At 41.1% G+C, this 23985-nt stretch overlaps 1 protein-coding gene and 1 long non-coding RNA gene across 4 annotated transcripts in view; one reads left to right on the plus strand and one right to left on the minus strand.

Moving 5' to 3' along the window:
* Positions 1-23985, plus strand: part of epha3 (eph receptor A3) — a 234218-nt gene that overhangs the window by 35844 nt on the left and 174389 nt on the right. For all 3 annotated transcript variants that reach the window (XM_069888746.1, XM_069888747.1, XM_069888748.1), the window contains exon 3: positions 13231-13894. In XM_069888746.1, coding sequence (XP_069744847.1) covers positions 13231-13894 — 664 coding nt within the window. The remainder of the gene's footprint in view (positions 1-13230; positions 13895-23985) is intronic.
* LOC138738479 (uncharacterized) lies at positions 1788-12585 on the minus strand. Its single transcript, XR_011341564.1, has 3 exons — positions 12442-12585; positions 9044-9162; positions 1788-1861 (listed from the first exon to the last, which is right to left on the minus strand). It is a non-coding gene; the product is annotated as an uncharacterized lncRNA (long non-coding RNA).

A 23985-nucleotide genomic window follows, 5' to 3' on the forward strand; every position in this document is an offset into this window, starting at 1 on the left:
CAATGACAATTTTTCTCAAGCAAAATATTTCAGTAACAATTGGGTCTAGAGCAGTGGTTCTCAACCTTTCCTTCCCACTCACAACCCACCTTAAGTAATCCCTTGCTAATCTTAGCGCACCGATGGCATAGGGAATACTTAAAGTAGTGTATGATTGGAAAGAGAAAGGTTGCGAATCACTGACCTAACCCTACATCTATTGTAATTGAGAATTTGCAGTTTTGTGTCTTTGACTTTTTCCGCCCAGTTTTTCAAACCCCATAACGCCTTACCTTCTTCACTCTGCAATTGACTGCCTGTTGCGCAGAACTTTGTCTGGGAATGACCACAATTGATCCTAAATGAGTCTATTTTTCTCCTTACATCCTGCTTGAAAACTCTAACACGAACAAGATTCCTTCTGTTTTGTCCAATCAATTAATTTAATGTTTTATTGAAGATCCTAACTTGCATCACATAGCTGTTCTTCCATGATGTTTTGTTTGATTAATTTGCAGGATGCAGTCAATATTGGCAAGCCCAGGCTTTATTTCATATTCCTAATTGTCCTTGAGCTAAGGGCTTTTTTGGGTAATGTTATTAAGCAGTTAAGTGCCAGCAACATTATTGGAGGTCTGGTGACACAAAAGTAGGCCTCACCTGATTTATCTTGCTGAAGGACATCAATGAATGGAACCAGCTTATTGATTACTCAATAATTTAATGGACACCTGGTTTTTATTACAAATTATTTAATTACCTGGAAGTCTCAAAGTGCACATGTATCTGGGCCTCTGGATTACATGCCTTATCATGAGACCCTTATCCCGTATCAACATTGGTGCTCAGTTCACTTGGGTTTTAAGATTCTCATTCTCATTTTGAAGTCCTACATCTCATCTCGTCACATCACTCAATCCCACATTGAGCCAAACAATCCTTCAGTGAAGGCTCTGTGTCCCTTCAATTCCACTTCCTCTTTGCTTAGTTTCTATTCCTCAGTCAAAGAGATCCCCAAGTCTTGGATTGGCGTGGCATGACTCTTTACCCTTTTATCCATGCCTAAAATGATTCTTAAAACGATCCTCTTTAAGTTAACACAGAGAAGACTCAAGCAACTGAAGTCAATAACCCTTGGCACTGTGCAAATGAAGTTATTGAAAGGAAGGTGTTTTATCTACTTAGAGAGCAATACGACATTAACAATTAAATTAAATGTAGGCATTCAACACAGTTGCAAGCCCTTCCAGCACGTGATTCCCAATTACACCCAACTGACCCCAGTACATTTTGAAGGATGGGAGAAAGCTGGAGCACCCGGAGGAAACCCACGCAGACACGGGGAGAATATACAAACTCCTTACGGACAGTGCCGTGCTAACCGCTAACTGGGCTGCCCCACGCCATAGCTGAGGCCTTGAGGCCTTGTCATAAGTACTTACCTCATTCTTCTTTGTAGAACAGATGTATCAATTTAACCACTGAGAAAAATAAGCACGTTCTTTTGAAACCCAATAAAACTGAATGCTTTGGGAGGTAAACATTCAAACCTTTTGTTGGATATAAAGAATGAGTTTATCTTCAATAAGCTTATTTGAAAGCCTGAAAAATTAACAACAAATGAAGTGATTTTAAAATGTGAATCTATCGATACTGTAAAAATAAGAGAACTCTGAAGATTCATGAGGCTCTGAGGGGAAAAAAAAGTTTCATCTAAGCTCCAATTTAAATGGCAAAATCTTTTAATTTTTTTGCATAGTGACCCTTAGTTTTAGAAGCACCAAGAAAAGACATACCTGCTTTGTCAAGACACCTCAGGCTCTTGTTTCTCAATCAAGTCCCCTCTCACTCTTCTAAACTCTGCCAGGTAAAAGCCGAGCTCCTATTGGAAGGTATTAGGTAGTAAGGATTTTCTGAATTGCTTCTAATGGATTAACATCCTTCCTTAAATAAGGAGCCAAATACTGTGCATATTTTCTAGATGTAACCCCAGCAATCCTCCATATAACTAAAGTGCAACTGATCACCCCGACTTTTCTCTTCAGTTCACTTAACCAATAAATGGCAACTTTTCTGGCATTTCCTAATTACTCACTGTACCTGCATTCTAGTCTTTTACTAGTCGTGCAGTATCTCCCTGCATCTCATATATACAGTCTCACACAATTTAAATTTTATACTTTTTTAAATTCCACTTTATAATATTACATTCTACTCGCCAGATCTTTGCCATTTCACTTCATCTATCTACATAACTTTTGTGGACCTTTTTATTTCCTCTTCAGAGCCTATTTTCATCAGTAAATATAGCAAACATACTTCCAGTGCCTTCATCTGTTACTTCCATTAAATTTGAGGCTCCAGCATAGGGTCTCAGAGGCACGTTATTCAATATTTCTTGCACACCAGGTAAAGGCCCAGTTATTAGTCAGTCAATCTTCTATTCACACCAGCATATTACCCGCCATACAATGAACATCTATCACAACAAACTTTGATGTACTGCCTTATGTAATGCTTGGAAATGTAAGTATCATGCTTTCACAGATTCCGTCAACCACAGCACGTTACTTTTTTAAATTAATTCAGTCGCACAGCATTACCTTCCAGCCCACAACCGTGTGCTTCCCAATTACACCTGATTAACCTACAGTCCTTGTACGTTTTGGAAGGGTGGGAGGAAGCCACAGCACCCGGAGGAAACCCATGTGGACACGGGAAGAACATACAAACTCCTGGATTTAATCCCAGGTCACTGGCGCTGTAACAGCATTGCACTAAACGCAACATCAACCGTGCCACCCGACATCTTTGAAGAACTTCAGCAAATTGGTCACACCTGATCTTCCTTGCACAAAACCTCATTGAATTTGTTTGATGACCGTAGTTTTTAATAGTAGCTTGAAACATATTCTCTACAACATACATTTCACTATGTGGCCTACAGTTCCTGCTGCCACTTACCGACCCCTCTTAAATTTACTATTATCCAATCTAATGAAAACTTCCATCCTTACTCAGAAAGGGAGCTACCATAAACTGAGCAGCAAATTGAACGAAAGTTCAATGCTTCAACATTTTCTACGCCGGTTTGTCAAATTCACAGCAGAAGGGACAAAGTCCAGGGTTCTCTGGCTTGATGGGAATAATTCTTTAGTAGCAGTTAGAAAGGAAATGGGAGGATAGAAGAGGAGCAAAGAGATTAATACCAGCTGCAAGTTTACTTGATTTACAACAGTAGGCAGTCCGAGCAAAGGCAAGCTGAGAAAACCTTTCAAGAACATTTTTTGATTTCATTTATCTTTGACATATTTATTGTTATCTTGACCCAATGGAAATATCCCCAAGGGATTCATATCCCCCAGTCAATGTTATTCCTCCTGAACCATCCTGATAGGTTTATAAGACACTCTGTAAGGTTTGACAAATTTGTTGCTTCCACCCTCAGATGGCCCAGCATAGCTTAAAGGTTAGGTATGGAAGAATGTAGAAAAAGTATCTATCTCCTTAAATATGGAGAATGAGTAGTGAGCTCCATGAATATTCTCAGATTTTGTAAGAAATAGAATGATGCAATTTTGCCAGTGTGATGAGTCAGGGACAAGAGACCATGGCCTTAGCACAGTGGGCCTCAATCTTTTTTTTCTTTCCACTCACATACCACTTTAAGTAATCCCTATGCCATCGGTGCTCTGTGATTAGTAAGGGATGGCTTACGGTGGGATGTGGGTGGAAAGAAAAAGGTTGAAAACCACTGTTTTAATCGTACCTCAATGACTCGTTATGTGAGCGGTTTCATAACTCCAAAGGAAATGGGCCAATGACAATTTTTCTCATGCAAAGTATTTCAGTAACAATTGGGTCTAGAGCAGTGGTTCTCAACCGTCCCTTCCCACTCACATCCCACCTGAAGCAATCCCTTACTAATCGCAGAGCACCGATAGCATAGGGATTACTTAAAGTGGTATGTGAGTGGAAAGAAAAGGTTGAGAACCTCTGTCTCAGCATCATATTGAAGACAATCAGGAAAAGATAACTCCTCCTATGCAAGGGGCAAGATAAAGGTGAACGTCCTTCCCATAAAAAAACATTTATAATTTGGGTGAGAACATTATATCATAAACCCCAAGCCAAAATTATCACAAATGAACAAATATCTCCAGTGTTCCTGCTGAGTAGATCTAAAAGACAGGGCTGTCCTTTGTCGTTGGCTCTGTTTATATTAGCCATTGAACCACTGGCAGAAACCGGGACAGGATCCAGACATAAAGGTGTATAAGGTGGGCCAGGTGGAACACAAAAATAGTCTATTTGTTGATATTTGACAGACTCTGAGGGGTCATTGGCCAGACTAAGGATCACACTGGAAGATTATGGGAATGTCCCAGGATTTAAAATAAATTTGGACAAAAGCGAAATTATGGCCTTGTCTAAAAGAGATTACAAACCATATCAACAAGCAAGCAAATTTAAGTGTCAACAAGAAGGTGTCAAACATTATGGGGTAAGAGTAGAAAAAGATTTAAGCAATGCATCTGTTAAATTATCTGCCTTTGCTCTGGAAGATAGAGGAGGACTTGACCAGATGGAGAACTCTGGCCATAACATTACTGGGGAGAGTAAATTATATCAGAATGAAGGCGATGCCAAGACTGCAATATCACTTTCATTCCATTCCATTTCCCCAGCGCTTCTTCAAAGTGCTCAGTGCACATGTCAGAAGTTTTCTTGTGGAATGGGAAGGTGGCTAGAGTCTCCATGGAACAATTAACATGGGAATATAAATCAGAGGGTCTAAAACTACCATATTTCAAAAAATATTATTGGGCTTCCAAGTTGAGGTTTATTAGCTCACTGTTTGAGGGAGGGGGGCCCCTTCCTGGGCACAAATTGGACTACACACAATAGGGGAAAGGACAGCAGGAAAATTTATATAGAAATGGAACACCAAATTAATTTCCAAAAAGACAAATAACCCCATATTAAAACATATGTACTATATTTTGAAAAAAAAAATCAATATATTAGATTGAAGGTGGGGCTGTCTCCTAATACACCCTTGACCCAGACAATTTAATGCCCCTGACACTAGACAACAAGATCCTGAACACCTGGTGCCAGGAAGTGATCAGGTATATCGAGGACTGTTATGATCAAAGGCAACTAATGTCATTTGAAAAATTGACTTTTAAATTTGGGTTACCTGATAGAACATTTTTCTGCTTCCTACAATTGAGATCTTTCTGAAGAAACAAATTAGGACAAACAATGACTCTGCTGGAGCAGAGATTCTAATTGGATGGGGGAATGTATTTAAATTTATTTCAAAAGTGAGGGCCCGAAACCAGGATTACACCGGTCGAGGGAGAGATGAGAGTCGGGCTTGGGTACAACGATTAATGAAAATTGATGGGAAGACTTGTGTCTAAACTGCATGACAAAGATTATCAATGTTAGATACATGCTGGTGCAGGTTAATTTCAATCAAAGTAAGGGATTTCGGAATCTTCTTTCAGATGCAGTGTAGAGGTTGGGGCCTTTGTCCACTCCATCTGGCTATGTACGAAGGTGAGATCCTTCTGGGTAAACCTGGGGAACATTTTTTAAAAATTTACAAAAGTGAAGTTTCCATAAGACCCAGAATCGTTCCTTCTGGGAGATATTAGGGAAATACAGTTTAGACTATCCAAACACCAAATTCAATTTGTGAAGATCGCGTTGTTGGTAGCCAGGAAGATGTACAGCGGTTGCGTGGAAGTCCAACTCTCAACTTAGTATCACACGATGGAAATACAGAGTGGCACTCCCCTGGAGAAGATGACTTACAACTTGAGAAGGACATAGGACACGTTCATTGAAGTGTGGCAGGCGTAGCTGAGGCACATAGATGCACAGATACGATTTCTACCTACCCCTAAGAAAAAAAAATTAATATACAAACCATCCTGATAGATAATAAGGGAGAGACTGAATTAATGTTGTGGAACAGACAACGTGGGTTTTAATTTTTAGGGATTTCATATCTGGGGAAGGAGGCAAATACTTAATATATAATATACATGGATATTATATTGTGTGATTAGAAAATCATTTGGATATATATTTGTTTAAGTGTTTTAAAATGAAATATTCAAGAAAAGCAGATATTGGTTCATTTCATAATTTTAACAACTGTTGAGCAGTAAAAAGGCGAAGGAGCAAAGGGAAATTAATGAGATTAAGGTACAGTCTAAGTGAGGAACTGAAGTCAAGTCAAGTCAAGTTTGTTGTCATCTGATTGCATGAGTATAACTCGATGAAACAGAGATCTCTGGTCCTTGGTGCAAAACAACCAGACCTAACGCACACATGCAGACAAACAATACATATACAGGACAAGTATTTTATCCATACAAATAAATAAATATTGTTCTGCACATGCAAGAATCACCGCGGGTCAGTGTGAGCAGTTCCTTTGGACGTTCAGCATTCTCACGGCCTGTGGGAAGAAGCTGTTCCTCAGCCCGGTAGTGCTGGCTCTGATCCTCCTGTATCTCTTCCCCGATGAGAGCAACTGCAGGGTGGAAGGGGTCCTCAATGATTTTTGCACACCCTCTTCAGATAATGATCCCGATTGATCATGTTGATGGGGGGGGGGAGGGGGAGAAGGGAGACTCCAGTGATCCTCTCTGCTGCGCTTATGGTCCTGTGAATGGCATACACTTAATCCTACACTATAATGTGCTTGAGATAGTTGATATTTGTCCTGAGCTCTGTTCTGATTGAGGATTCTTAGAGGGTCTAATGCAATGGACTCCCTAGAAGCTGAGACTTGATTTCCACACCAGTGACAGGAATTTATGTCACCCATATTCCTGGTCCCAGAATATCAAGGAAACCTTACTATTCAGGCTGGCAATTATGGCAACAGGATCATACACGGTCTTTTTTTTTGACCTGGGCACCAAATACAGGTGATTAGAGACTTGCTGAGCCGTGACACTTTAAACCTGCTGAGTCACTCCAATGGCTGGAAAAATGAAGACAGAGATCTCGGCCACCATTGTTAGTGACCACATTAGATGTGGTGAATGGTACATTATGAAAGAAGGTAGAAGAAAAATAAATAACATTAGCTGACTTACTGAAATAAAATTGAGAATTTGCAGTGGCAAGTTGTCAGCGAAAAGCAAAAGCTAACTTGACTTGATCTTTTGAAATTTAAGTGATAGTCCGCGGGGTATCCTCAGTCATTAAAGAATTCATTAAGGATTCTTTTCTGCCAGTGCTATTTTTCAAGATTGTCAGAGAAATTTGTTTTTTTTTTTTCTGAACTTGTAAAACTTATGAGAAGATCTCCCAGGGTTTTCTGAAACTAAGATGGGAGAAAGCTGTGTGGTTTCCCTGTCCTGCATTTAAGCGTGGGAAGCAATTTGTGTCAATACAAGAATACTCATAGTAGTGGGAACGCTTGAAAGGGCTGGCTACCAGATAAATCAATATTACTGAGCAAGCTCCTCCTGCAAGTTGCTGATGTGAAATATTGGCGTACTCTTTCCACTTGCATTCAAAAGAAAAAGAGCTTGTAGACTTTTGTTGTTAGATGTTGTTCTACATCAACACAAGAAGCCTGCTACATTTTTCTATCTAGGTGAGTGAATTCTGGGGAAATTGTTTGCCCGTGTTCTACACTATTTTTAACCTTAATAGCTGGCTGGCATCATCCCCGGAAGACTTAAATTATGTTATTATTGTCAGCAATTGAGACATTTCCTCCCATCAAGCTAATTGTGTCTGAATATGTTGCACTTGGGATGGAGGGAAGTGATGCTCGTCAACAATAGTGCTTGAAATTTTGTTTCAATTATTTATGAAAGCCCTTTATATTTCTATTAATGCCTCTCTCACAAGGGGATGGACTATAAAGGGAACAGCAGGGAGCCGAGGGATTGGAGTGGTAGCAGATCTCATTATGTTAAAAAAAATGTGCATTTGTTACATCAGTACAGAAGGTTACGTGCTTGGAACATGTTCAAAAGGAGCATAAAATCATTACATCCACTTACTTAAACCCAACATATAATTGCTGACACCTGGATGACCCTTTATTGTGAATTGCTTTCAAATATAATGCAGGCTATAACTTTATTACTCAGAAGATGAAAGTCAAGCTTGCTAAGTGATCCCCAGCTGAAGAATATGCTCAAAGGACATCACACAGGATGATACAGAAAGTAATTACAGCAATGATACGGCTGCAAACAGATTGTTCCATTGTTGATGTTTTAAATACTTTATTTCATGTTGAGTACAGAATATGTGATATGGATGAAGTAAACTTGCCTGGGTAGGCCAAGACTCTGTAAGAGTGTCAGCTTTGTCGGAAGTATGCAACATGACCTAAAAGGCCATTTATCTTGAGCAATGACATAAAAGTAATAACATTTAATAAAATAAAGTTCTAACCTGCTAACCAATCAGAGAGGTTAGGTATTTATCTCTTCTGGACTGCTCCTGCCTCACCATCAGAGTTTCTCAGTAAAGCCAGGAAAAGCCACCTTTTTTTTTAAGACCTAATGGGCCCTTTCATCTCAAGAGTCCATTTCACCCACTTACACCTAGCTTACTTACAACCCCAGTATGTTTCAAAGGGTGGGAGGAAACCGGAGCACCCGGAGGAAACTCGTGCATTCACGGGGAGAGTGTACAAACTCCTTACAGACAGTGCTAAAATTTGAATCCTGCTTGCTGGCATTGTAACACCGTTTCCCTAACTGCTACACTAACCGTGGATATCCATGGAACCGTGCCGTAGATGGGGAAGAAGCAGATCCAAAGAACTCATCAATCTGCATCCTATCATAGCCTTAAAGCAGCTATGAAGAGGCCCTGTCCAAAAACAGCAGATGACTTGTGGATGAAAGAGATGGAATGGTGTGGAAGTAATATTTATTTGATTGATTGAGGTAATTTTCAACAGTCAGCAGGCTTATTTGTTTCTGGAGGAAGAGGAGCTTAAACAACAAAAACACTTTTTTAAGCTATTTAAATCATGCCATGAAATTATGTCTGTATTGTATTTTACCTTAACGACCATCAATTTTCTGTGATTACATGATCCAATGGTCCACTGCAGTTCATTGCCCCAACCAAAAATCGGTCGGTTTGTTTTCTGGCCTCATCTGGGAGATCACGGGCAGACAGCTGTGGGAGAGATCAGAAACAGCAGGGTTGGACAGAGGGTCAGTTGTCCCAGGGACTGGAATGTGCAGAGAACTGCAATTTCTGCATTTTTGCAAGAACCTCGAGCATCCATGCAGTTATTATTACATCTGTTACTGAAGCAACCTGAAGCAAAAATGATGTGTATTCCCATTTTCTGCCTTGTAGGAGAAAAGCGTGATAGAAGCAAGGAGATGATTACAGTTTCCTCATATTGGAAGTTGGGGCCTTGGGATGAATTGTGGAGATTTTACCCCAGACAAAAACTAGGCAAATGGCAAGTTCTTGATAAGAAACCTGAAGCACCAGAAATATTCTTAAAATCTGACAGCATCATGGAGAGAGAATGGTTAAGGTTTCAACTGAACAGGAAAACATAATTGAGTTTTAAGATGGTGTGAAACCATTAGTGGTGATGATGAGGGAACATAACAAATGAGGTCCACAAATCTTAGTGGAGACTGGAAAGTAACAATGCACCTCGCATAGAACGTTACAGCACAAATAAATAGGCCATCGACCCTTCCGGTCTGTGCAGACCAATAAAACTAGCTAGTTCCGCTGACCTACTCTCATTCCATAACCCTCCAGACCACTCCTATCCATGTATTTATCAAATTTATTTTTAAAACTCGAGATTGAATCTTGAGGTTATACAGTCCTGGAGGCTGAGGATGGAGAGATCAGTGACAAGGCTGCAAGCTTGGATTCATGTTTGTAGATTGAAAGAAAGTGCTTCACAAAGTGGTCATTCTGTCTCCCCAGAGTAAAGAAAGTTTCATGATAATAAAGGAGCAGACATCAAAGGAATCAGGGGTTGGTACAGGCATTGGGATGCATCACTCATGACCTTATTGAATGGAGGAGCGGCTTGAGGGGATGAATGACCTTCTCCTGGTTTGATTTCCCATGTTCTTATGAAAGAAGTGCAAAGAATAAAGTGGATAAATTCCCCGGGCCTGACATGCTATTCCCTTGGAACTTGAGGGAGGTGAGTGTAGAAGTTGCAGGGGCCCTTACAGAAATATTTAAAATGTCCTTGGCCATGGGTGAGGGACTGGAGGTTTGGAGGGTAGCTCATGTTGTTCTATTGTTTAAAAAAGCTGCAAAATAAACCAGGAAATTACAGACTGGTAAGCTTGATGTCAGTAGTAGGTAAATTATTGGAAGGTGTTCTGATAGATCGGATATGCAGGTATTTGGACGGCCAAGGGCTGATTAGGGATAGTCGGCATGGCTTTGTACGTGGTAGGTCATGTTTAAGGTATCTTACAGAGACTTTTGAAGAGGTTACCAAGAAAGTAGATGAAGGAAAGCACTTTAGTAAAGCCTTTAACAAGGTCTCACATGAAAGGTTCAGACACTAGGTATCCAAGGAGACGTTGTAAATTGGCTGAATGGCAGAGGTCAGAGAGCAATAGTAGATGATTGCTTCTTAGAGTGGAAGCCTGTGATTTGTGGTGTGCCTCAGGGTTTGGAGCTGGGACCATTGTTGTTTATTGTCTATATCAATGATCTGGATGAGAATGTATAAGGTGCTTTCTGTGTCATAAGGGGAGTGATAATGTGCTGTTTGTTAATGTGGATAGGAAGGTGTGCTTGATATCAGTTAAAAAATAAAGGTTGGATTAAAGGGACTGAACCTGCCTTCTGTCATAGAAAGGAAATTAAACACTCTCACTGACATTGTTATTTCTGTGGAGCCAAGTTGTCTCCTTGGTATTGGACAAGGGATAGCGGTTGTAAGTTGCAGTTATCCAATTTAGCTTAAAAAATCAGAATCTTCTTCTGAGAAATGATAAATGCAGGTTTTCACTGCACAAGAGCATCTGCTGCAAAGAGATCTTCTCACCCATCATGTTATATCAAAACAAATTCGACAAAGGGATTCCTTTCAATGAACGAATGCAAACAGTGACAATGTTATCATTGCACACATTGCAAAACTTTCTTGCCAGATGTCACAATCCCTCAGGGTAGAAAACTCTTTCTGTTATTAAATGGTTTGGAAATTTCTATTGATAATGACACCCTCGAACAGGAGGACCAAAACCAGAAAAGATTATGTAAACGAGAGTCCTTTGATTGTGTTCTCTAGGTTTTCCAATGGTTTCAGACCATTTATAATTGGCAGGGTCCAATTTGCATGCTCAGATGGATGTAAATGAACCCATGCCATCATTTCAAAGGTGAATAGGGAACTGATCTCCAGAGTGAAATGTGAAAGACTGCATACACTGTGATTGTAGTAAAAACACACAGAAATGCTGGAGGGACTCAGCCAATCTTGCAGCGTCCAAAGGAAGTAAAGATATATTACTGACGTTTCGGGCCTGAGCCCTTCTTCAAAGAATCGGTAAAGAACAGGAAGGAGTCAGAATAAAAACTGAAGACTGGCAGGGGGTGAAGTCCAGACCAACAAAAGATGTTAGTTTGATATTTTAAGAGGAGAGGTGCAAATTGATTTTGTTTCTGTGAAAGGAGACAGAGGGAAAAGGAGAGAGAGAGAGAGAAAGAGAGAGACACACACACACATACAGATTTGCGGAAAGGTGATGGGGAAGAAGAGAGGGGAGAATGTGTTTAATGGATACCAGAGAAGTCGAAGTCCAGTTGGACGGTGCACAGATAGAAGAGGAGGAAGTGTTCCTCCAATTTGCGGGTCATCTCAGTCTGGCAGTGCAGGAGACCACAGACAGATACATCAGTAAGGGAATGGGGCAGGGAATTAAAATGGGTGGCCACCAGGAGATCCATGCTATTGCGGCGGACAGATCCGATGTGCTCAATAAAGCAAGCTCCCAGTCTGCACCCAGTCTCTCCAGTACCTCCAGTGGTCTAAGCAAAGTTCAGCTTCAGTGAACATTCGTAAAATAGATAATCTGGTCTTTATCACACTGTGGTTTGTGGGATGCATGCTGTCTGGCATATTTCTGCACTTTGTACACTTCTAAAGGACTGGATTAGTTGTTAATTTTGAGCAATCATGACCTGAACCATGTTTTCCTTGATATTGAGTTGTGCACACAAACTAGGTGTGAAATGGATGCCCTGCTTCTGGTTACTTGTTAGACAAGGATGGGAACTGAGCCTGTTTCTGCTGTGAGTCACCCATTGTGTTGGATCCTAAAGGAAAGAAAACTGAAATCCAGACCAAAGTTCACCAATTGGAGGTTGCGTTTTGGTTTACAATTGTCTAAGTCATAGTGTCTATTATGTGAGGCTATGCAAAGAGGGAGCAAAATCACATTAATGCCTCACCTTAAGCCTGCTTTACAAACAAGAGATTTTCTTCATTCCACGGGCTGTTAAACTTCAGATTCCCATTATCTGGCACCTACGGAGATCGGGAATGTAGCATATGCGAATTTTCCAGTTGACTGAGATGCTGTTACAATGCCTAAGTAATACATCTAGATTAAGAAGGCACAGTTGAAAAGACAAAAGACAGTGCAAAATATAAAGTAATTTGGGGGAAAACATCAGTATTGAGGTATTTAATTATGTAAAGTTAACTTTAATCAGGCAATTCCCGTAACTTCTAAGATTTAAATTCCGGTCGACAGTGTTGCACTAACCATGAACTGTTCCACCGGCGTAATTAACCCACCCTCCCCCAAGTTTACAGATAAATCCTTTCTAATGCAGCTGATATGAATAAAGATTCTTATTAGGCCGGGATAGGGAGGTACCTTGGGAGAGTTGCCCCAGCGGAGAGCGGCAATGGCCGACCGTTCATCCTGTGTGCCCCCATGTCATTGCAACGCAACTTTATTCAAACAGGTGCTGCAGGCGGGGCTCCTTGTGTTGCCTCAGAGAACATTTACTTTTACAATTTTAAACTTTTATTTATTCTTATTTAATGTGCTTTTTTTAAAAAATTTCCTCATTTTTATTTTGCTGGTTGCTTGAGTTTCTGGTTTTTTGAATTCCGGATAATGGGGATTCTACTGTACCAAAATCCAGGTAAATGCATCAGTCAAGGAGGGCTTTGTCCTCACATGCACTCATCTCCCTCGGAATTTTACCATTGCTGTCCTTTTCTTTCAGTGGGAAGAAATCAGCGGAGTGGATGAGCACTACATACCAATTCGTACCTACCAGGTATGCAATGTGATGGAAGCCAGCCAGAACAACTGGCTGCGGACAAACTGGATTCCACGGAACTCTGCTCAGAAGGTCTATGTGGAGCTTAAGTTTACCTTAAGGGATTGCAGCAGTATCCCTTTGGTACTGGGATCCTGCAAAGAAACATTCAACCTCTATTATATGGAGTCTGATGAAGATCAGATTGTCAAGTTTCGAGAAAGCCAGTTTGTGAAGATTGACACAATTGCTGCGGATGAGAGCTTCACTCAGATGGATCTGGGAGACCGGGTCCTCAAGCTGAACACTGAGGTCCGTGAGCTTGGGCCAATCAACAAGAAGGGGTTTTACTTGGCTTTTCAAGACGTTGGTGCCTGCGTTGCTTTAGTGTCAGTACGAGTCTTCTTCAAAAAGTGTCCTTTTACCACCAGGAACTTGGCTATGTTCCCAGATACAGTGCCCGGAGTGGACTCCCTGTCTCTTGTCGAGGTGCGTGGTTCCTGTGTCAATCATTCCAAGGAGGAGGACCCACCCAGGATGTACTGCAGCACCGATGGAGAATGGCTCGTGCCCATAGGGAAGTGCCTGTGTAATGCTGGATATGAAGAAAGAGGAAGTACATGCCAAGGTAACAATTAGTTGCATTGTAATTTGTAAAGAAAAAAGTCCGATCATCAGCTTAAAACTGCTTTCAGAGCCGTGTTATCAGTTTCAACAGATTTGCAGAATTCCTTTTATTTTCGGGGAACATGAAACCACAGAGGCATTCTGCTTCACCCATGCTGGTTTATAAAAGCCGACTTTGTCTCAATGCTTTAGCTTCAATTTGGATCACATTTTTACATCAGCTCCCTCATTTAAATGAGTTATGAGAGGCAGCAAAAATCTATGTCTGCAGTAACATTGTGGAGGGAATTCTAGGTCACACCTGGCATTCTCATGAATGGGATTTGTGAGATCTAAAAGACCAAGAATGCACTGGGAAAGAATGACAGGAGTGTTACTGATTCTATATGAGCTGAGTCCGGAGTCACTACGAAACAAGCAATACTATATACCTTGAAGGTTGCATCTGAGGTTTTATTTTGGCCAGGTTCCTTAGGCAATCTGCTTCTTTAAAAATTGATTTAGCAAAGTTATAATGACATTGATTAAAGTTTCTCTTTGATACGTTATTGTTACAAGTCCAGAGGACCCCAAAACCCAGCAACAATAGACATTCACCAAGACAAATGGTTATTTAAACAAAAGTTGCTTTTAATTATCTTTAAACGTGAAAACAGAATCACATTTTAACTTAACTTAACTAACCTAACTTAACCCCCTTCTAATTCTAAGCGCCCGTGTGTGTAATGTGTGTGTAAGTTGAGAAAAGTTCTTTGGTTCATAGTCCAATCTCACTTCTCAGTCCCCCAAGTTCACTGGTTGCAGGCAATTCTTATACTGTGCACAGAATTTAACATTTATAAAGTTCACCAGGCTTTGGTGCTTGAAAGGTAAATGGTTACCGCTTAGGAAGGTTCTTGTCAGTTTTCAGAGATTTGTTGTTCCAGGACATCCACAACTGATACCTTTTTAATCAGCCACTCCAGTGCCTTGCTGACGAAACTATGACGATAACCTCTTTCTTTCAGATCACCACAGAGTTCCTTTTTGTTTCCCTTATTCGAAGTGAAACATTAAACAACCAGTCCTCTCCTCTTGCATGAACCACAAGGGCTTTGACCAGTCTGAATCAAGCACTTACAACCCATCTTCCACATGGGGTTTTCCACAAGCTTGCCAGGTTCTCCTGTTCCATTCCCAGCTGCTGTTGCGGACTGTAACACTGTAGAAGTGATCTCTGTCTGTCTATCTATCTGTCTGTCTGTCTGTCTGTCTGTCTCTCTCTCTGTGAGAGAAACTCTGTTTGACTCTCTCTACTTGCAAAACCACATGACCCTCTTAGAACAACTCCAGACAATCTGCGGCTCTAACAAGATCTTTCATCTGTTGTCTTTTTGTAAACAACAATCCATTAGTGAAGTCTCTTTGGCACTCTCCAAAGTTCTTGCAAAGACTGTTGGCCCCGACATGTCTAGCGTGGGGCAGAACTCCAGTATTTTAAATAAGATCTGTTTTAAAGTGTTTGTATGTGACCTACTCTAACAAATCTTTCCCAATTTATCTCCCCAAAACATATCTATATACTCTCACATTATTATTTTTACTGAAACCCATAAGTATTAGTAAATTCATTGCAACATATTGGGGTAAAAATCTGGCTATACTGAATGTGAAAAATCATATATTCCTATATATGGTTGTAGGCTAATTGGGGTATTTTGGCAGCACAGTCTTGAGGGCCAGAAGGACCTGTTACCATGCTGTATGTTTAAATTTAAATTTAAAATGCCACTTCACTGACTGAATTTCAGGAACAATATTACATATTATGCACCTGCACCAAAGGATGAATTTGTAATCTGTATCTTCAGTCAAATAATTTGCCTAACCAAAGGGAAGAATAAAATAGGTTGGGGTAGGATTCATTCAATCATGGGTGCTTTGGGCCACCCTGGATTTGGTGAGCTGAATGGCCTAATTATTATTCAATGGCAATAAAAGTACTGACACACTCATGAGGATATTCTAGCCAGTTATCGGCAAATGTTATCAGATTGATTAGTTCCTTATAAATATATATAGTCGGACATAGACGAGTTAAACTGGATAAACTGAGGTCAATCTTTTAATAATATTTGAAAGATATCATATCATATCATACCTCTACTGTACTGAGCAATTACCCATTTACCATCTCATCCTTTATTCATGACAGTTGCTCTATCAGAATATTTTAACCCCATATGTCATAACTCTATCTTTGTCAATACACTCATTGGAGTCCCTGTTGACAGGTTAATTTTTAGAACAGCATTACACGGCCTTTTTCTTAATCTATTGTTTCCAATGTCATAGATGCCTAATATCAGACACACTCCAGGAATATTTCATTGGATTATTCCTGCTCATTTTCGATCCACAATTTTTTTTAAAAAAGGTTTCAATGAATTCCTGTGATTTATTTTTGAAACATCTCGTCTGTAATTCTTGCAATTCTTATGACAATGTTATCATAATCTTCAGAAGCACCTGATCCAAATTGTTTTACTTATTCAAATGAAGCATGACAGCTTTTTTGCTTATTGTAAAATACCTCACAATCAGTGGTGAGATAAGGACCACTGTTGTATTGATGAAAAGAAGAATGTTGACTTGAATCCCTTTACAAGGAGGTCATAATCGGAGATGATCCAAAATACCATTGTCCTCTGATCAAACTGTACCAAGACCTGTTCAACCATCTTCCTTCATCTTACTGTCCTAAAATGGGTTGCAACATCTCGCTTAAAATTCTCATCCTTTTTCATAAATCGCGTATCACCACTCTCTACTTTCGCATTTATTTCCAGCACACAGCCCTCAGGCAGATGCTCTTTTCTCAACCCTGTGTGGTGATACAACCATTACAATAACCCACACTCCTACTAGCCTACTGCAGGGGGAAACTACTGTATCTGCAGGAAGGCAACCTGGAACATTGGCCCCATCTCCCTGATGTCCATCATTGACCCGCATAAAGACCTCGAGCCAGTCCCGTGGGGAGCAGTCAGGCATGTGGAGCCAGGAGTGTACTTGTGGTGCAGTGAACAACACAAAACTCGACAGACTTTAATCAGCTTAAAGCAGAAAGCACCGGATATGTGTGTATCCTGCGGTTCCATATGCCCGACTGGTTTAGGATAGGGCTGGCTCATCTTTATATGGGCTGGTGTTTGACAGTCGGCAGGGTGGGGCCAGCCTCCCAGGTTACCTACCTTCAGGCACAATGGTTGCCCCCTCCAGTAAGAGAGTGGCTATAGTGGTGGTTATATCACCACAGTATGGAGACCTGGTGTTTACAAGTTTAAGCTGATTAAAGCCTGTTGTACAGTGTCTGAATTCAGCAATGCTCACACCCTGCTCCCTTGATTAGTCTAGGTTTTAATCACGGTGCTACTGCCAGTCATACTTACAGGTTTACATTTCTCTCCCAATTGCTCTTCCCCCTCAACTCCATGTCCTCCTGTCAGATGAACCTTAAAACCTATGTCTTTAACCAAACTTTTCACCGTCTGCTCTAATATCAAATATTATTGTCCAATATTGCATGCTTGCCCTTCTATGATGTCTTTTAGGATCTATTGCATGATAAAAGAAACAATATAAATGCAAGGAGGAGGAGATAAATGATGAATAGTTCCACTATGACCATTGCATTGTGAAGTACATAAAGATACCAGAGTTTTACAGCATTGAACCAATATCTTTGCCCCAACATGTTCCCACTGACCATGTTGTTGACCCAAACTAGTATTATTTGCCTGGATTAAGCTGTATCTCTCTCTCTCTCTCTCTCTCTCTCTCTCTCTCTCTCTCTAGCCATGTACCTATCTAGATATCCTTCCAAAGTTAAGATTGTATCTACCTCTACCACTTCCTCAGGCAGCTCGTTCCACCCGTGTACTGCCTTCAGTAAGAAAAAGCTCTTCAGGTCTTTCTCCTCTCATTTTTTATCTATGACCTCTAGTTTTTGTTTCCCCTACCCGCAAAATAGACTTTTTACCTTATCTATGCCCTCCTGATTTTATAAACCTCTCTAAAGTCTCCCCTCAGCCTCCAATGTTTCAGGAAGAAAAGTTCCAGCCTATCCAGTCTCTCCTTGGAATTCAAGCCAGTCGCAGTAGCACTCCTGTGAATCATTTCTGCTCCTTGACCTCTTCCTTATAGCTTGGTCACCAGGACTGCACAGAATACTCCAAGAGTATTCTCTTCAATCTCTTGTATAGTCACCACATTGATAACCGAGTCCATTGTAAAGTGTGCAGTGATACACATTACGCACAAGAATCCCAAAGCGTGGGTGTTTACTCTTCACAGACTGATTCTAGTGTCCATTTGAGTCAATGAGCCAGAAAGGATAGAACTGGTCCTTTGGCTCAACTCCTCGGTGCTGTCCAAATTGGCATTTTCCTGCAGTTGACCCATATCTTCTAAACCCTTCCTGTGCATGTATCTGTCTAACTGAACGTTGATGCTGCATGCTCTTTCGAGCTCCCCCATTGTTTCAGTGCAGAGGGCAATTAGTCATTTGGTGCTCTGCTTACCGAAATAACAATGTCAGAGTAAAATTCATTCTTCACATCCAGTGCTGCATAAATTACATCCATCTACTTGAATCACCAGCTTTACGTCTCAGTTTAAGGCATTAATGCAGAACAATACCTCCTACCCTGCAGTTCATCTGATCTACCAAACACAATACATCTAACTCAAACAATCATTTGTAAACGCATACTCTCTCGAGCTGGCCATTTCTTAAAACACAAATATGTGTAAAATCACAGAACTACCGCTCCTAATAGACTCCAGATAGGAAGGGAGATTGTTATATGGCCAGGATAATGGGATCTATTTTGTAACTGCATAAGAATACACCCTTCTCACTGTAGTAACTCTAGTGCACCACTGTGGGGCGTGTGTGTGTGTGTGTGTGTGTGTGTGTGTGTGTGTGTGTGTGTGTGTGTGTGTGTGTGTGTGTGTGTGTGTGTGTGTGTGTGTGTGTGTGTGTGTGTGTGTGTGTGTGTGTGTGTGAACAGTTTACAGAAATGGTGGAAGGCATCAGTAAGTAAAATCTCTTCTATTATTTGAATCTTGCTATTTAAGAAGCCTCCCAGAGATGTTAACCAGGAATAAGGGGGCAGGCACAGTATGTTTGAAACATTACCAGTTCACTTTAAAGGATTGAGCAATCGCTATTGGTCTAATTGACGTCCATAATGGGCAGAGGCCAAGATAAAATATGAATAAAAGAAATGATTTTGAAATTCTCTGGTGCTGGGAAAGCCTGCTAACATTTTCTGGTGTGTGGTCACGATTACAGTTTTACCGTGGGTTCACCATAGCAGAATCCAACAGCACAACGTGCAAGGGAATTGGCCTTGTTGCAAAGCCCTCAAAGGCTTTCTGCATTGGGAGTACTGTATATCAATTGAGTCCAAGGCTAAGTCTAAGCCTCACTGGATGCCAGCTCAGATCTCAGTCGGGAACTAGTTTGGAAACAGAGTTGGGGAGCAATTCAATGCCAGTCAGAGATGAATGAGATTGGGTACTCAGGGGTGAGCCCCACAGAAAAAGAGGTAAGACAGGGACCTTGCCTGAATCGGAATTGAAGCTCTTGGCTGTGACCTTGCTCAGGTCCCTCAGTGACGTGGTTGTACTGAGAGTACACAACTAATTTTCCAGGCAATGATGAAAATGATGTGGCAATTGTGTTTGATAAGTACATTGTGTCATCAGTCACTGCAGACTTTGTAATGGAAACTGCTTGGCTGATGTCCAGGAGTAGTTTGATCTAACTTTAGCATTAGAGCCTGGATATGCAAATATTAAATATGTCTTCCATGACCAAAACAAATGGTACAAGATCCAGTCCTTTTATTCATTGTCTGAAATATCATAACTCTTAAGGCAAAATTATTTCCATATCTTCTAGCCTATCCCTCCTGCCTATTTTTTTCAAAACCCTTTTTTTATGGTTCCCAATGAAGCTGCAGACAGTTAACCACCAGCAACCAGCATAAGGAGACACCATTTACAATTGCCCTGAAAGAACTACTCATTATTAAAATGATAATACTGATTCATCAGTGTTAAAAGGCACAGTGGTTATGAAGTAGATTGGGTCTTCGTCCAAATTACTGAAAAGTCAACAGCTGCAGGCAGGTTGAAGGTCAGTGCCAAGGAATATTCACAGGATGGTGTCACTTAAGAGGCTCTAAAGCAGTAGTTTTCAACCTTTTTCTTTCCACTCATATACCTCTAAGTAATCCCTACGCCACAAGTGCTCTGTGATTAGTAAGGGATTGCTTAAGGTGGTATGTGAGCAGAAATAAAAAGTTTGAAAACCGCTGTCTTAATCATCCCTCATTGACTCGTTATGTGCACGGTTTCATAACTCCAATGGAAATGGGCCAATGACAATTTTTCTCAAGCAAAATATTTCAGTAACAATTGGGTCTAGAGCAGGGATTCTCAACCTTCCCTTCCCACTCACAACTCACCTTAAGCAATCCCTTACTAATCACAGAGCTCCGATGGGACAGGGATAACTTAAAGTGGTGTGTGAGTGGAAAGAAAAAGGTTGAGAACCACTGGTCTAAAGGAACATTAATGTTGCACTGGCTCAGAAATGTAACTTTGTCTTCACATTTTTCAACCTTTAGCTATATTTCACAAATATCTTCAAGGGATGGCTAAGATTACACAACAATGTCAATGTGCCAGTCATTCGGAAGAATGCTAACCTCTGGGAATGGGTTGCACCTGTTCAGATCCTGCCGCCTTGAAATATTTCAGGTTGCTGGAAGATGTAAGAAGAATCTTTATTGTGCTGTCAAGTTGTTGAAAAGCAGGGTTATTAGTGTGAGCAATTTGAGGCCTTAGCAACAAAGTGGAAGTCGGATCCTGGCCTGCTCTGCTGCTAGACTCAACGATATCGATGGGCTACCAAGATAGTTCAGATGATTTCTATATCGGTACAAAATTCATCTCCCACAAAGTTCTCAACCCCATTGATCTAGTTACTCAAGCAACCGGCTGTTATAATTTTTATATATTTAATTTAGAGATACAGCATGGTTACAGGCACCTCCAGCATACAAGGTCATGCCTCCCAAATATACCAAGTGACCAAATGACCCATTCACATCATACATCTCTGGAGGGTGTGAAGAGCAGCCGGAGGAAACCTATATCCCCCCCTCCCCCCCACAGGGAGAACATACAAACTCATTGCAAGCAGCACCAGTGTAGAAACCGGGTTGCTGGCACTGTAATAGCGTTGCGCCAACCACTACGCGAACTGTGCCGCCCTTCCCCCCCTTTCAACCCCTTTCTCCAGAACTGCACAGTTTGAAGGACCGAGACCCAAACTGCATTCTTTGAACCCGGTGAGGCCAATTATCTTCTGCAACAAGTGTAATATGAGATATTACTTTGCTCACGATGATCGGGGTCAAGTACACTGAGCTTCCTTGCTTCTGCACCATTGTCAGTTCCTCCTACCAATCTCTGCCACCTCTCTGTTTACTGTTAAAAGCTGCTTTAGGGATGTCACCATTTCAGGAAGAATTCTAAGAAATTCAAGATTCTTTTTTTTATTGTCATGTAATGAAACAAAAAATGTAATATTACATGAAATTTCCTTCAGTCAGTCATAAGAAAATCCAATACTCCCACTGCTTCACAGACCCCTGTTTGAACCATTTGGCTAATGGAGCTCCAGATCCAACCCTTCGATATGATCAGGAAGCCTTCAGCACCCAACGCCTTTCGGGAGCCCTTCTTGCCCTTGTCACCCTGTCGAATCCTGGCTCCAATACCTGGTTCCCATGAGCCACGCTCCAGCCTGATGTGCGTCTTCGACATTCTGTCAGCCCACAGGAGCTGGGCGGCGCGTTTAACGTGATGGTTAGCGCAATGCTATTACAGCACCAGCCACCCGGGTTCAAATCCACTGCTGTCAATAAGAAGTTTGTGGGGTTTCCTCTGGGTTCTCCAGTTACCTCCCATGTTCCAAAAATGTACAGGTTAATTGGTCGCACGGGTGGAATTGGGTAGCTTGGGGCCATGGGTCAGAAGCCCCTGTTACCATGCTGTATCTCTTAATTATATACCACATATACTCGTATAATTGTCAAAATCTTTGGATCAATTTTCCGGGTAAAATTTGAGAGGTTGACTTTTACACAGGCCATATTTTCAACTGCGGTAAAAATCTGCATTGTTCAAGGCAACAGGAACTTGGATGGCTACAACCGGGTGCGTTCGGGGCATCAGGAGCTCGGATGGGCAGCCGGGGTGAGAATCCACAGTCATTTGGAAGCTCCAGTGAGTGAGCGGCCAGGGCGAGGATCTATGGATGGGGGAGCATCCGCAGACAGGGTGTCAGGAGCTTCGATTGGGCCAAAAAAAGGGGAGGAGTTTTACATGGTATCAATAATTTCATGAGTATATATATTATGTAAATTATATGGTGATAATGATTTCCTTGTAATGGAAATCTCCTCGAAGTTCAGGCATTTGTCGACCGATCTCATGAACTGTCATCCTCTGCACAAAGCTGCCAGGCAACCTTCTGCCATACCTCTGGAAATACCCAAAAGCCCCGTTGTTTCTTTAGGAGTTAATCACAAAAATCTGTAGACACTGTGGTTGAAGTGAAAAAAAAAACACAAAATGCTGGAGAACCTCCTTTATGTAGCAAAGGTCAAAATACATTACCGATGTTTTGGGCTTGATCATTCAGGTTTGAAGGGGTTCAAGCCCAAAACGTTGGTTATGTATTTTCACCTTTGCTACATAAAGGAGGTTCTCCAGCATTTTGTGTTTTTTACTTTGTTTCTCTAGTCAAGGTCCCTCTTATGTCAAGGTCCCTCAGAACGCCTGTGCACACTTGTCCCACAGATCTACCAGAGCAGCCAGCATCACACTGTAACATCGGGAAACCCAACAGTGCTGTTGAGGAATATCACAGCTGAACACCTCAATGTTTATGGGACTTTGACAGATGGTGTTAAAGATGAGATACAATAGCACTTAAGTGCCATTAAAAAGTAGCAGAGCTCCTCCTTGACCAGGTTCATCTTCAGATTAACCAAGACCAAATGTTTGTAATTGGATGAAACTGATGTACTTGGGACTGATGATAAAAGTCTGGCATGTGCCCTTGTGTATTTGTTTAAACTGAAGTACTTTCGATCTTGGGTTCATTTAATTGAAAGCCTAAATTAATGCAACAACTCAGATCTCTGGTGCTGATCCAGAGGTATTTAAATTAAATGTCGACAAGAATATAGCTCAGACTTGGCTACTTGGCTTGATATCACCCTTTATCTATGAATGTCGAGATTTGCAATACAGAAGCACACAGTATTCCACACCTGTCTCCAAATTTAAGTACAACTCAGTTAGCGTAGCAATTAGTGTAACACTATTGCAGCAAAGAGTTTGCACATTCTCCCACTGTCTGCATGGGTTTCTCCGGTTTCCTTCCGTGATCCAAAGACCAGCGGGGTTAGAATGTTAATTGGTCACATTGGTGTGTTTGGGGGGCATGGCCTGGAAGGGACTGTTATGGTACTGCATCTCTAAAATTAAATGTTCCAATTTGGAGAGACCTGATGGGAATTTAAACTGACACTTGACAGTGGTAATTTATTCTAACTACGGCACCTTGAGCCTGAGGAGACTTTAGCGCTCAGGCCTTAACTGTGTTCCTGATTAAAACTTCTGGAGAGCAATAGCTGGGGACAGTGGGTGGCAAAGCCACAATTGGAGAAAATTCTTCTGGCACTTATACAGGCTTTCGTTGGAATGCCCAGAAGATCAATGAACATTTGGGAGAAATACTGATAAGGATGACTTATTTAAGCCTCTTCCGCTGTATCATTTTGTATAGGATGTGGTTAAGCGCCACAACCCAATAATTCTATATTGAAGGGGTTCACTAGACTGATTAGTGAATTTGAGGTTTGCCTTTCAAATGTCACATGTCTTTGTGTTGATCTTAGTAACATAGACCATGTTAATGATGGCACTTTGTATCCAAAATATTGCATTATCATCTTCAGCATA

The sequence above is a fragment of the Narcine bancroftii genome, chromosome 7 (genome assembly GCF_036971445.1).
Source record: "Narcine bancroftii isolate sNarBan1 chromosome 7, sNarBan1.hap1, whole genome shotgun sequence".
NCBI classification, from domain to species: Eukaryota; Metazoa; Chordata; class Chondrichthyes; order Torpediniformes; family Narcinidae; genus Narcine; species Narcine bancroftii.